Source organism: Theropithecus gelada, chromosome 7a (assembly GCF_003255815.1).
Source record: "Theropithecus gelada isolate Dixy chromosome 7a, Tgel_1.0, whole genome shotgun sequence".
Taxonomy (NCBI): Eukaryota; Metazoa; Chordata; class Mammalia; order Primates; family Cercopithecidae; genus Theropithecus; species Theropithecus gelada.
The window spans coordinates 6,388,214-6,401,335 of NC_037674.1; the positions used below are offsets into that span (position 1 = coordinate 6,388,214).

The window sequence follows — 13,122 nt, forward strand, 5'->3', positions numbered from 1 at the left end:
GGAAAGGCCTAGTAATTATTAGTGGTTTAAAGAAATATTATGAATTGAGTGACACTCAACAGGGGCACCTTAAAGCGAGTAACTTTTTAACTGCCTTATTTTTCCCCAGCCTTCCAGATAATGTCTTACTACCCTACTTGTAAAGTAAGAGTCAAGGGCATGTTTTCCATGCTTTGCTTTGCCAGAGGAGTGAAGTTGGTAGACCTAATATGCCCCCCGTGTAGTCACATTCCAGTAGGAAGCCTGCGCGCGTGTATGGAAGTAGAGCAACAGTATCTTAGTAGAATAGGAAGTAGCTTTCTCTCAGAATGGAGGCAGCCTTTGCACCACCAAGCAATGAGTGCCTTTGTTTTCCATGGTCAGTCAACTGACTGCAGTAAATTTTCTGTTGATACCAAAATGAGGCTGGCAAAAATATTGTAAGGCAGCTGTCTTCATATACTTTGGTGAAGAGGTGGTAGATTTGTTTTTAGATTGAGAACCAACAGTTTCTTCACGGGAAGGCAAGCAGGAGATGAATATATGAAAATATATCTGAAAATATGTGACTGTCTAGCAGAGTAGAGTGGTTGTAGGCTCCTCTATGGGTAAAAGTTTTCAAATAGTCTGTATAACCATGTCTCAGCATGCTGCGTTTCTGAAAATTCAACTAGATGACTCTTAAAGCCTCTTTGACCTGTTCGATTGTGCTGTTTGTGATTTTGGCATTTTACTAATTTAAAGTGCCTATGCTTATATAGAAGGACTTTAGAATTCATGATGTACATAAAATATTTCAGACAGGTTACTTCCTCAAGCTTATTTATATTTGTAATTTAATTGATCAAAGCATCAAATAACTGCTTATGAAAACCTTAAGATGTGTAGCATCTCAAAATTAGGGACATTACAGAACTTGCTAGATTGAGTTAGGACAGCATATTCCTAAGGAAGAAATTGATGCAATTGATCCGATCTCTTTCGGAAAGTTAAATTCTCCCTCTTTCACTGTATTTTTCAGTTGACACTATTTTAATGAGTGAAAATGGTAAATTTTGGCCTAGTTCTTGAACCATCTGTAGTACTTGTTGGTCATTTTTGATGTTGAGGCAGCGTGCTAAATTTTGCAAGTAGAAAGAAGGAGAAGATGCAGTTTCTTGCCCTAGAGGACTTAAATCTAGTGAAAAAGATAAAGCATGAACAAATGAAAAGTAATGGTACAAAGTGGCAGCATAAAAGATGTATCTACACAAATAGTTCATTTCCAGATGAATAGAGCATAGTAAGTGATGTGGAAATTCAGAATATCCCCTATGTGTTGTGCTGCTGGTTCATGACGAGGGCCATATTAAACCAACTGCACTAAACAAGCCAGTCCCTCATATGCCCTCTCTTAAGACCAAGTTTCACACAAAAATCTTTTCCCCAGAATCCTAAAATATAAAAAGCATGTGAGTCTTCGTCTTTTGTATAGCCACGGTGGTTGCAGGTCAGGGGAGGGTGCAGGAAAAAAAAAACAGATGCAATGAGAATATAGGGTTTTTTTCTGATTTACACGTTTCAAACACAGGGTTAAGTTGTATGTGGCTACCAAAGCTTTTGATGGCTTTGCGAGTTAAAAGCAAAAATTATGGCATATTCTTTTATTTCAAGTGAAAGGTTCTCATCTAAAATTCGGTAGTGGTTAGGAAATTATGGCTCATTTTTACCTCCTGGAAGCTTTGAATACTGTTTTCTTTGGAAAATGTTTTGCTGTTTTATCAGTTGTTTTAAAATGACCAAATGCGTGTTTGGAGTTCTCTGGTGGGTAAACCATTGATTCATTTTGAAATACCTAAGACATTTATGTTTTTGTTTTGAAAAATGAAATTCGAAAATACTAAATTGGTTCACATTTTGTTACATGCTCTAAACCCTTCTGGTTGTCTTGTTGGTGGTGTTTCAATTGTATTATGACAAAATTAGTTTGCTTTTGGGCACTTGTAATCATTAATATTCATCCTTATTATCCTCTAGCTGTCACAGGAAAATAGTGATATTTGGAAAAGGTCTGTATAAAGAACGAAGGAATTTGATGATGCAGAATTGGACATCTAACCTCATAGCAACTTAAGAGCCACTATTTTCTTTTGCAGAACCTTTGCTCAAAACTGAAGGGCAAAATAATAAAGATTGTTTTTAATGATTTATCTATATATCTATCTGTGTAGATAAAGATAAATATATAGATACATATGCATGACAAGTGAAATATATGCCTTTTGTTTCCACTTTATTCTCTGATTAGCTGGTTGTGAACCACTTCTTCAGGAATACTTTATAGAGGTGAATTCCATGCATCTGATTAAAGAACAAGTTGGCCTTTTTATGAACTGTCATTTTTGACTTGAATCTGGTACTGTTTTTTGGTGGCTTTCAGGCCACAGAAATAAAGGAAACCACTTGTGTTTGCAAATGAGATAGAACTTAATGAGGTTTGAGTGTTTCCTGGATTTGAGCTTCTTCAGTACTGTGCCACAGGTAATCTTAGAAAAGAAACCATCCACTGTGGGTACTTCTGGCTTCTGTCCAGAGAAGATTATCAGCTTTGGTCCAAAAATTGATTTAAAAGTAGTTTACTTATTTTTCTCCAGTAAAATATTTGCCATAATTTAATGTCTTTAATACCAGCATTTTCTTCATTTCCTATGGTAGCCATGACAAATGAACTATTTCAGATCTTTCAAAAACTCTTAGGATGGAAGATAGGAATTTGTACTTAGGTTTTTAAAATAGCGTGTATGTAAAAGTGCAAAGAATGGGGCCCTGGCCTGCCTTCTCGTCTTAGAATGTTCCACAGTAACAACGTGAAGACAATCCAGGTACACAAGTTTGTATGTACCTTAGTCTGTGCGCCCAAAGAGACCCCTTAGGTCGTATGAACATAAGTTACATATTGAAATTAACTACTGAAAAACAGTATATTTATTTCGAGTTCTGCTACCCCCCAAAAAAACCAGTAATTCAACTGACTTTCAGTTTTACAATGTTTTTTATAGACTTCTTTCAATGTAGATGCTTTTGGATATACTCATTGCTTTCCTAACCTAATTTGATATTGTGCTATTTTTAAGGGGCTTTAAAAAAATACACTGTGTTGGGTTTTGCCTTGAAAATAGGCTTTGTTTCTTTTTTGCCTCATGGCCGCAAAAAAACATGTCCATAATCAATGATATGTGAGTTTCTTTTCTGTAAACAGAGCATGTGACTACTTTCTAATTGTTTTGGGAATGTGATAGACATTATGATTATTGGCTTGGAGCATTTTCCTTAATACATTGGTAACTACTTTTGTCAACGAGTATTAGTGTAGCGGCTCTTGGACCCAGAGCACCTTCAGAAAGCTACTGAAGTTATGCTACAAAATGCAAACATCTTCAGATCTTTACTCAAGTCTGCACAGGGAGGTCTTTCTTGGTCTCCTTCTCTACTTTTTAACCTGCCTCCCTCTTCTCACTATAACACTTCATATTCACCTTCCCTGCTCTATTATTTTTCTCTTTTAGCATTCATAGTTATCTTTCTGTATTTTTTCTCCTTTATCTTGTTTAGTGTCTGTCTTCCCACTAGAATGTAAGCTTCATGAGGACAGGGATTAGTGTCTGTTTCGTTCACTGCATCTCCAGAGCTTACAACATTGTAGGTGCTCAGTAAATATTTGTTAAATGAATGTGAAATGTGGCATTTATCTAAGGAATTGACCTTAATGGTAGAAGTATAACAGAACCACCTATATCCTACTTCTCATCCACATAACTGTTATGTGAATACCTTGGAAATAAAGCAACATAAGCACAATTAACTAAAGAGACATTTCATATTGAAACTGTTGTTATGGGTTTCTGGGATTAATACTCTGAAATTGGCTCCCTCTAGGAAGGCTTGTGAAGAGAGTAGTGTTGAACAGACACGATAGTTTCCAAGAAAGCATAGTTGGCTAAGAGGAGTAGGATTTTCCAAGCAAAGAGTGTGACAGAGGAGATGGCTGGGGCTAAGTCAGACAGAATGTGTTCAAACCTGTTTTTCTCTGACCTGAGATTGCCGAGGGAATATCGGGAAGGTACAGTGGTCTGGTGAGGAGAGCCAGTTTTGTGAAGAATCGAGAATGAGGAGGTTTAATTTGTTATGCAGATGTCTGGGAACCACAGCAGATTATCAAGAGAGCAAAATTGTTAGTCAAAATTACATCATTAGAAGGTAATTCTTAAGTTTTGTAGATTTCTGGAATGTAAGGAAGCTCTCGGAGGTGCCATGAGGTGAGTATGGCCTAAGGATGTGGCTATGGCAGTGTAGCAAAATGGACAACTATGAAAAATGTCTAGAGAAAAGTGCAACAAAGCTTATCAATGGTGCCCAAATGAGTAGGAAAGATGAGAACTTTTTCAAGGTACAGATTTCAGTAGTTTTGCTGCTAGAAATGCTTTAAGGAAAACTGTTGAAAAGATTAAGAATGGGAATATAGATAACCAACTCCTAAATTTTGCAAGTGGGACCATCATAGAAAGCTCTCCTATAGGTATTGAGGAATCAAGATACCATGTAAGTTTTAATAAGCAGGGTTTTTTTTTCTTCTTGACCAAAACTAATGACAAATTCTATCCCCTTGTTTGTATATTTTAACTTAGTTAGACAGGGAACGTTTATTCTCTAGAAGACTTTTAAAATGTAGTTTAAACAAGTTGACACATGCTTACTGGTTAATGAAATGTGCATCAACCCACTCCAAACACCACTAATTTGATATGAACTAACAATTAACTTTTCTTACTCGCTGACTGTCAAAAGTATATCATTCTGGCTTAACACTTTATCTTCTAAATAATATTTAATCTTTTAAAGTAAGTTTTTCTGCTTTGTTCTCCTTGCATATGTCTTAAATTTCTTCTTTCATCTTTGCTCACTGAAGAGCGGTTTTTCCCATGTTCTGGTGACTACCAGGGTTTGTAAGCCTAGAACACCATCCTTCATTCTGTCTAGCAGCAGTTGCGAATAATAACAGCCATATTTCCATATATGGAGATCCTCCGAAGGCCTAGCCTGCATTATGCTTGTTAATTCTTACCACAGCCTAGGTATTACTTTCGTTTTACAAGTGAGCAAACTGAGGCTAGATGAGAGGAATTGACTTCACACATGTTATGTAGCAAGTACTTGATAGAGCTAGGATTCAGGCCCCCCGATCTATTTGATTCTAAAGCCCGCACGTTTTCCACCACAGGGCACACAGTCCCAAACCATTTTACTCAAACACAGTTTGTGTGTGTGTGTGTGTGTGTGTGTGTGTGTGTGTGTGTGTGTGTGTGTGTGGTTTTTTTGATGTACCTCTTTGAGCCACCCATGGGTTTTTGGAATTTCTTGCTAATTTTAATTTTTTGTAATTATGCTTCTCTATTTAGATTTTTAAATCCATGAGGTGTAAACTTTAAAGTTTCATGCCTTTTATTAATTCTTTATAGTCCACCAAAAATGAAACTTTTTTCTTCCTTTATTGGAGTGGACATGTAGTCACTGACTTTTTGGAGAATGCTTCTTTAGTTTCAAGTTTTCTTTATTGGACTAAAATTACTTTCCAAATAAAATTTAACTCAGCAGATACTTACTGAATACTTGCCATGTGCTAACTAAAGATAAACAATGTCTTGAGGGCATGACAGTGAATGAGATACCTGGCCTTAAGGAGCTCTTTTATATTCTAGGTCAACAGAAAAACATGTAAATAGTGTCTATAATCACTGCCCCACAATGATGCTCCCAGTGTCCAAGGCCTTATTGTACATTTCATTTAACTAAGTGTGTTAAAATCAAATTCTAAATGTAGAATTTTTCCTAGGTATGCCTTGCAATAGCTCATTATTCCCAGCCAACAGACCTCCAGCTACTCTTTGCATTTGAATATGTTGGGAAAAAATACCACAATTCAGGTAAATATGAAAATATTAAATATTGTAACTAATTTTACGTGTGTAAATTTTACTCTTATGTTTACCAGAAGCCTCCAAGTACATGAGCTTTAATGATTGTAGAATTACTAGCTTCATACCTTAGAGAAGTAAGCACTACATGCTAAAAGAGCCAATAGTTTGTCAGATTATTTCTTGACAAGTTACCAGGAAGAACCTATAATGCTATGAATATGGGCTTATAACTTATGTCATATATTTAACCTCCAGTCATTGGCTTGTATTTTAGGATGAAGACTATATAACCTACCCTTTTTAATTGATAGCTTGAGTTAAAGTAATCTTATCTTTTAAGAAAATTGGCAGAAAACTAAAAGATATATTAAAAGCATAATCTTTTCTGGCAAGGTGTGATTTCATGCAAAAGCTACAGTGATTAAAAACTTTGTGGACTTCATTAAGATTCTCAAAATACTGAGTTTCTATTTCTGAATAATACTGATGAAAGGAAGGTGAGCATTTTTCCAAGGACAGGTATATTCTGGACAGCTTTTGTGAAAGTAAATAGTTTTGTCTATATATCTGACAGTCATGACATGACCAAGGAAGATTCCAGATGATCATGCAATTCCATATGTTCTGTTTCTGTACAAATGTAGTTTTAATAAACGGCTTTTAAAAATCTCTTAAAAGGATAGAGAAAAACAAAGAACCATGTCTCCTGTTACCCCCTTGTCAGTTAGTGACTGCACGTCAGTTAACTGAGCAAAGCCTGTGTTTTTTTATTTAAGCAAGAAAAATAAGTCAGCTGTGTATTTATAATGAAAAATCCATTCACCCAGCATGGTCTGGGCCATACAAATTATTAATTGTACTGGAAATTTTGTATTTTGTTACCATAAAACATATGGTAGTAATTTAAATAAAGGGTATAATAAAAGTATATTCCAGCAACACTATATTGTAAATACATTAAAATGTATCAGTGTATGGTATCTGAAGATACATGCGTATAAGTAAATTTTCCTTAGTTTAAAAGATACCTACCTTTCTGTTAAGCACTGAGAGGACCAAAAAAAAAAAAAAAACCTTAATACTATAGAGATAATACATGAAAATAATGCTTTGCAGAACAGCTTTTATCATATAGTATTATATTTATAGAAATTATATAGCAGAAGTATTTGTAACTTAATTTTTCTTATCAAGATGTACATAATTGTAACTTAGGCTTAAGCAATACAGTTATTTTTTGAAGTTTATTAAGATTAAGTAATTTCACTTACTGTCTAAAAATAAAGTATTACAGATCCTGCACTATTAGTCAGGTAAACACTCCTTGGGATCACCATCAAGCTACAGAACAGTGATCAAGGTTATCTTCAATAAGATCCTCACCCAGAGTTGCAAGAGTTGTAGAAGTGAGTCTTTGATTCCTGCTTAACTGTTTATGATACAGACCAGTTCTTCATGCTGCTATTTTTCCGATAGAAATGATTCATTCCAGTTTACAGATCCATAACCTCTACAGTAATGTAGCGACTTGGGCTCAGCAAAGACAGTAAACTTCGTTTTACAGTTGGTAACCTGATGCCTGCTTCAGTTACTTTCCACATTTTTCTTCATTCATACCTTGTGGGCATCTCTGGTTTACAGTACTTTAGTTTATCCACCCATAGGTCTTCTACTACTGGAATTTTAAAATTTACATCATTCAGTTCCTCTATTCTTATATAGCTTATTGATAAAATGTGATGATTAATACTTAAAATATTCAGGGATGCTTTTTTTATATTACATCTTTCAGACTCCTCCTTTGACAAGTACTTCATAAACATAACACTGGCCATAGTTTTGTTAAGATTCCTCATAGGGTAACATCCTTTAATATCCTTCCATGCTGTTACAGAAGCATAAATACTGCATCTTTAAGATCAAAAGGAGCCTGAAATTTCCACACACTGCAGTCAGAATTCATTAATTTGTGAGTGAAAGATGCCCACTCATCCACTCTTGAACTTCTGGATGACACCTTGATTCATTGGCTGGATTAAAGAAGTCCTTTTTGCAGGCAGGTAGGTGACAAAGCTGTTTCCACAAATAAGATCCAAAGTTGGAGGAGCTCCCCTGCAATTATCTAAGAAAATGATATTTTAGCTGGCCTTAGTGACTCAGGTTTTCATTCATATTCAGCATCACATGAGTAAAAGCCATCTCCGAAAGGTCCTGCAGTCATCCCACCACTTCTGTGAATATCCTGGAGTAAAGTAAGATGTGTAGCATCCAGGCTTTGGAACATCACTATGCACAAACACCCCAGGAGACACTACTAGCACAAACAACAATGATTCTGTTTTTTTCTCTTTTAACTTTAAAGAAACCGTGAGGAGTCTGTTTTCATCAGTCAGATTATTATTGGACAAATAATGTCAAAAAAGTACGGATTCATCTTTCATATTATAGAATTGATAAGATGTCAGATTATGCTTCTGGACCAAAAATATTGAAAGTTTCATGAAGTTATCTGCAGCCTAGTGTCAGCAGCTCTGCTTCATGACAGCCATCCTGCTTACAGATGCTGTGACGTAATCTGAAGTTGTAATGAAATTTCACATCAGAAATTGTACATTTTCAGTGAACTTTATCCTTTTTATTAACATAGATCTTGGTATTAGGTTTTCCTTAAAATGCTTATTTGAAAAACAGAAGGTATACAATCCATTTGAAACAGTATAGGAATTTTTAAAGTTTGTTGCTTGTCAGTTCTTACAAGATTCTCAGAATAGGTATAAATGATTGTTGAATATTGGTGGTTCCAGCCAGCTGTATACATCAGGATTGCTGGAGGAACCTTTAGAAATACAGCCATGTCGGCTCCAGCACAGGTCAGAATCTCCCAGTTAAGAACCACTTTGTTGACTCATGCTTTTGAAATTATTAATACTCACAATCCTTTTTTTACCTTATTCCCTTGTGACTTCTAATTTCTGCAGTATCATCAGAGTGATAAGCTTTCTTTTCATATATTGATGACTTGTGTTTTCTGTTGCTTGCAGCCATTCTAAATATCAATTGGCCAATTCAGTGGAAATTCTCTAAAATAACCCCAACAGTATAGGATTAGACTTTTGTGCTGTCACAGAAGATAGCCAAGGTCAGGAGCATGTAATATCTATTTCACTCTTAGTCTGCTGTGGAAGCATGTCGTAAAACCTCGGTCAGGTGGCTGTCAACGGAGCCAGGTCTCCCTGAGATGACCCACCTTTCACTGTGTTGGTCCAACTCCTCACAGTGATCCACTCAGAGCAGGCCACTGGTATCCGGTCTTTTGAACTTTGGAAAGCGTTCAGGTTTCTAGGACTATAAAACCAGATTGAATGTACACTACACATTCTGTAATGAGCTCTAACTGAAGATGATATAGAACATATAAAAAGCCCTAGTCCCAGTTGTTTAGAAAAGTACAGGATTTGAACAAGAGAAATGGATAAAATAGCAAACGATAGAGGACCTCACTTTATGCTTTGAAAACATAAATAGATGTTCTCACTTTATGTTTAGAAAAATTTGTGTAAGTTAGATCTTGAAACAAAATTTGGCCAGAGAAACAATCTCATAAACAATAGCACATTCTTAGCCTAGCTTATTAAAGTCTACAGCTCAAAACACTAAAAAGTATTCAGTGCTGCTAGACTCAATCACCGAACTGTTTTACATAACTCTTAAAATTTTGAGTGTGTTTTTTATAATTCTTTTTTGGTGGTGGTGGTTTTACTGTGTGGCTAGGACCGCTGGTTCAGTGTTGAATAGCAGTAGTATTAGCAGGCATCATTTCAGTTCTCGCTTTTAATGAAGATGCTGTTAGCTATGTATTTTTGATAAACACCCTCTATCCAGTTAAGGAAATTCCCTTTTATTCCAAATTTGCTAATGTCGTTGGTTTTTTTTTTAGTCATAAACAGGTATCTATCATAGGTTTTTCTGCACTTACTAAGCTGGTCATTAATATAGCCTTTTTCATCTTTCATGTAGTCATATGATGAGTTACGTAGATTTTCTGATGTTGAATAGCTGTCTTTGTTTTGGTGCACTGGAACATCGCATAGCTTGGGCTTTGGCCACAAATGCCGTATGCAGGTTTTGTGTTCTGGAGAGACCACAACTCCTAAGTCTTCCTTCTCACAGGCACACTTTTCAGTTGTTGCGTTGCTCCAGAGAAGGCCCTGAGATGGAGTGGGACTCTAGGATATGGGCTTAGAATTAGCATTTTACTGTCTCTCTGCCTATCTATTTATTTATTTATTTACTTTTGAGACAGTCTCGCTCTGTCACCTGGGCTGGAGTGCAGTGGTGCGATCTCGGCTCACTGCAAGCTCCGCCTCCCGGGTTCACGCCATTCTCCCTCCTCAGCCTCCCGAGTAGCTGGGACTATAGGTGCGTACCGCCACGCCCGACTTATTTTTTTTTAGTATTTTTAATAGAGACGGGGTTTCACCTTGTTAGCCAGGATGGTCTCGATTTCCTGACCTCGTGATCCGCCTCCCTCAGCCTTCCAAAGTGCTGGGATTACAGGCGTGAGCCACCGCACCCGGCAGCATTCTACTTTTTAACGAGCTTTGTTAAAATCAGAATCACTGGATAATTCTGATACCACTTAGAGGAGTCCCAATTCCTAACATGGTACATAAGCCCCTCCATCATCTGGAACAGCACCATCCAGTGATGGAAGTAGGGCAGCCACTAGCCACATGTGGCTGTTAAGTACTTGCAATGTGGCTATTGCAACTGATGGACTGAATTTTTTATTTTATTTAATTTTCATTTCAGTTTAAATTTAAATGGGTGTGTGTGGCTGGAAGTTACTTTTTTGGGAAACATAGATCTAGAGTCTAGGCCCTATTTAATTTCCCACCTCTCTTCCACCACCTCTTGAATCCCTATGCTCTAGCTGTGTTTAGTTACTTGATGTTATACAGTTACACCATCTTTTTTAGGTTCTTCTCTGTCTAGCATGCCTACCTCCTTCTCACCAGCTACCTGGCAACTTTTGACTTATTCCTTAGAACTCTCTTTAGATGTGGTCAAGTCATGAAGCTTTTCCTGCCCCAGCCTCTCTCTCCAGTGAGAGTTAGGGGCCTTCTCTTCCGCATCCTCGTTGCACTCAGACATCTGGTACTCTGTGATTATCACACTGCTTAATACTTGAAGATAGAGGTAAACTCATCTTTTTGCTCTCAGGCATTAGCACATGGGGAGGTCTCAGAAAATACCCGTCTCGTACCAGGAGTTAATGGATAATCAATAGGAATGGGCATGACATGCTCATGGGACATTGGAGGGTGTTGCCTGGCTGCAGAGGAGAATGGGAATGAAGGTCAGATGAGTTCTGTGAGGGATCTCTAAGGCCAAGAGAAGCCATTTAGGTTTGCTTGATTTGGTTGGAAAATGAGCTTATTGAAAGTTTTTAAGGCAAGGGACTAGCATCATGAACACGTCTTTTTAGGGAAGTGTGTCTTGTGGTAAAGCTGCTGGCTGGTTTAAATGCAGCAGAATGTCCCATTGGGGATGCCAGCTGGGAGACTTGCCACAATTGCAGCCTGCAGCAGGAAGACCCTGGGCCAGAATGGGTTGTGCCGTCTGTCACCAGATATTGCCAAGGTAGATCTGGCTGACTGGTGGGACAGCTTGTTTTTCAGTAATCACTTTGCAGGCAGTCTTGAGGCTGTGGGCATGCTCCCAGAAGATAGCATTACTTCTCTCTCAGAGCAGGCTCCTTACTAAGGAAATGCAAGTCTAGGCCTGTCCTGCTGTAATCTTCATGTGGGAACAGCACTCTAGCAAAGCACAAGGAACCTTATGAGCTTTTCAAAGGAAAATCGAGTAGATACAGGAAAACAAGAATTTTCTAATGAGCAGATAGAGCAGGTAGGTGAGAAGTTGGTATTAGAAAAATTAAAGATTTGAAGGGCTTGAGAACAGAGATGATTGTTGATGTTTCATTTTTCCAGGCAAAATATGTGGAGCAAATAATCAAATGACATGGACTTACCCCACAATTAGGGGCAGGGAGATGAGGAAGGGTTAGGAATAGTTTCTGTTAGAATGATAGGGATGGAAGACAATTGAAAATTAAAGAGAAGATAAATGGAGAGGAAATCTAGGCAATAGTCATTCTTCATTCTTGGGGAAGGTAGTCAGGAAAAGGAAAGAAGAAAAATGTATAGTATAGTAGCTAGAGTGGTCCAGCGTGATCAAAGTCTTTTCAATATCATGTGACTGAAGGCAGAGAAGATAGAGCCAGTAGGAAAGAAAAATCAAAGCTGTTTTAAGGAGTTAGGAAAGAGCTGGATAAGGACAAGACTAAATGAGTTATTTTTAGGCCAACATGGTGGCTCATACCTGTAATCCCAGCACTTTGGGAGGCCAAGGCACGTGGGCCACCTGAGGTCGGGAGTTCAAGACCGGCCTGGCCAACATGGTGAAACCCTGTCTCTATTAAAAATACAAGAATTAGCTGGGCATGGTGGCAGGCGCCTGTAATCCCAGCTACTCAAGAGGCTGAGGCAGGAGAATAGCTTGAACCCTGGAGGCGGAGGTTGTAGTCGGCCGAGATCATGCCGGTGCACTCCAGCCTGGGTGACAGAACGAGACTCCATCTCAGAAAAAAAAGAGTTATTTTTAAGTGGAAAGGGCAAGACGGTTCTTGGAGAGACTTGGAAGGTGAAGCAGGTTAGAGACAGCACATCAGAGTATGCATGTGACAGGAGGCTCAGAGGAGAGGGAATGCTGGGGAAAATGTGACTGTTAAAATTCATAATGTTGCTTTTTCCTACAGCCCACAAAATTAATGGAATTCCCTCAGGAGATGGAGGAGGAGGAGGAGGTAATGGAGCTGGTGGTGGCAGCAGCCAGAAAACTCCGCTCTTTGAAACTTACTCGGATTGGGACAGAGAAATCAAGAGGACAGGTGCTTCCGGGTGGAGAGTTTGTTCTGTTAACGAGGGTTACATGATATCCACTTGGTAAGTACAATTTTAGCAATGTTATATATGGCTGGAAGTCACTTCCCTATGAAGAATAATCAAACTCTGTTGTCATTGATGACTTTCTAGTTGTGGTTAGTGGAATATTTGTTTTTAATAATGTTTTAATGAATATTTTATTTTACAGATCAGGGTTTCTTAATATAAATTATAGTATCCCT

The 13,122-nt window shown here is 37.8% G+C and overlaps 1 protein-coding gene across 1 annotated transcript in view; it reads left to right on the forward strand.

Moving 5' to 3' along the window:
- The window catches only part of MTMR10 (myotubularin related protein 10), a 53,236-nt gene that overhangs the window by 17,659 nt on the left and 22,455 nt on the right, over positions 1-13,122 (forward strand). The window contains exons 6-7 of the mRNA XM_025390342.1: positions 5,849-5,939; positions 12,754-12,940. Of these exons, the coding sequence (XP_025246127.1) occupies positions 5,849-5,939; positions 12,754-12,940 (278 nt within the window). The remainder of the gene's footprint in view (positions 1-5,848; positions 5,940-12,753; positions 12,941-13,122) is intronic.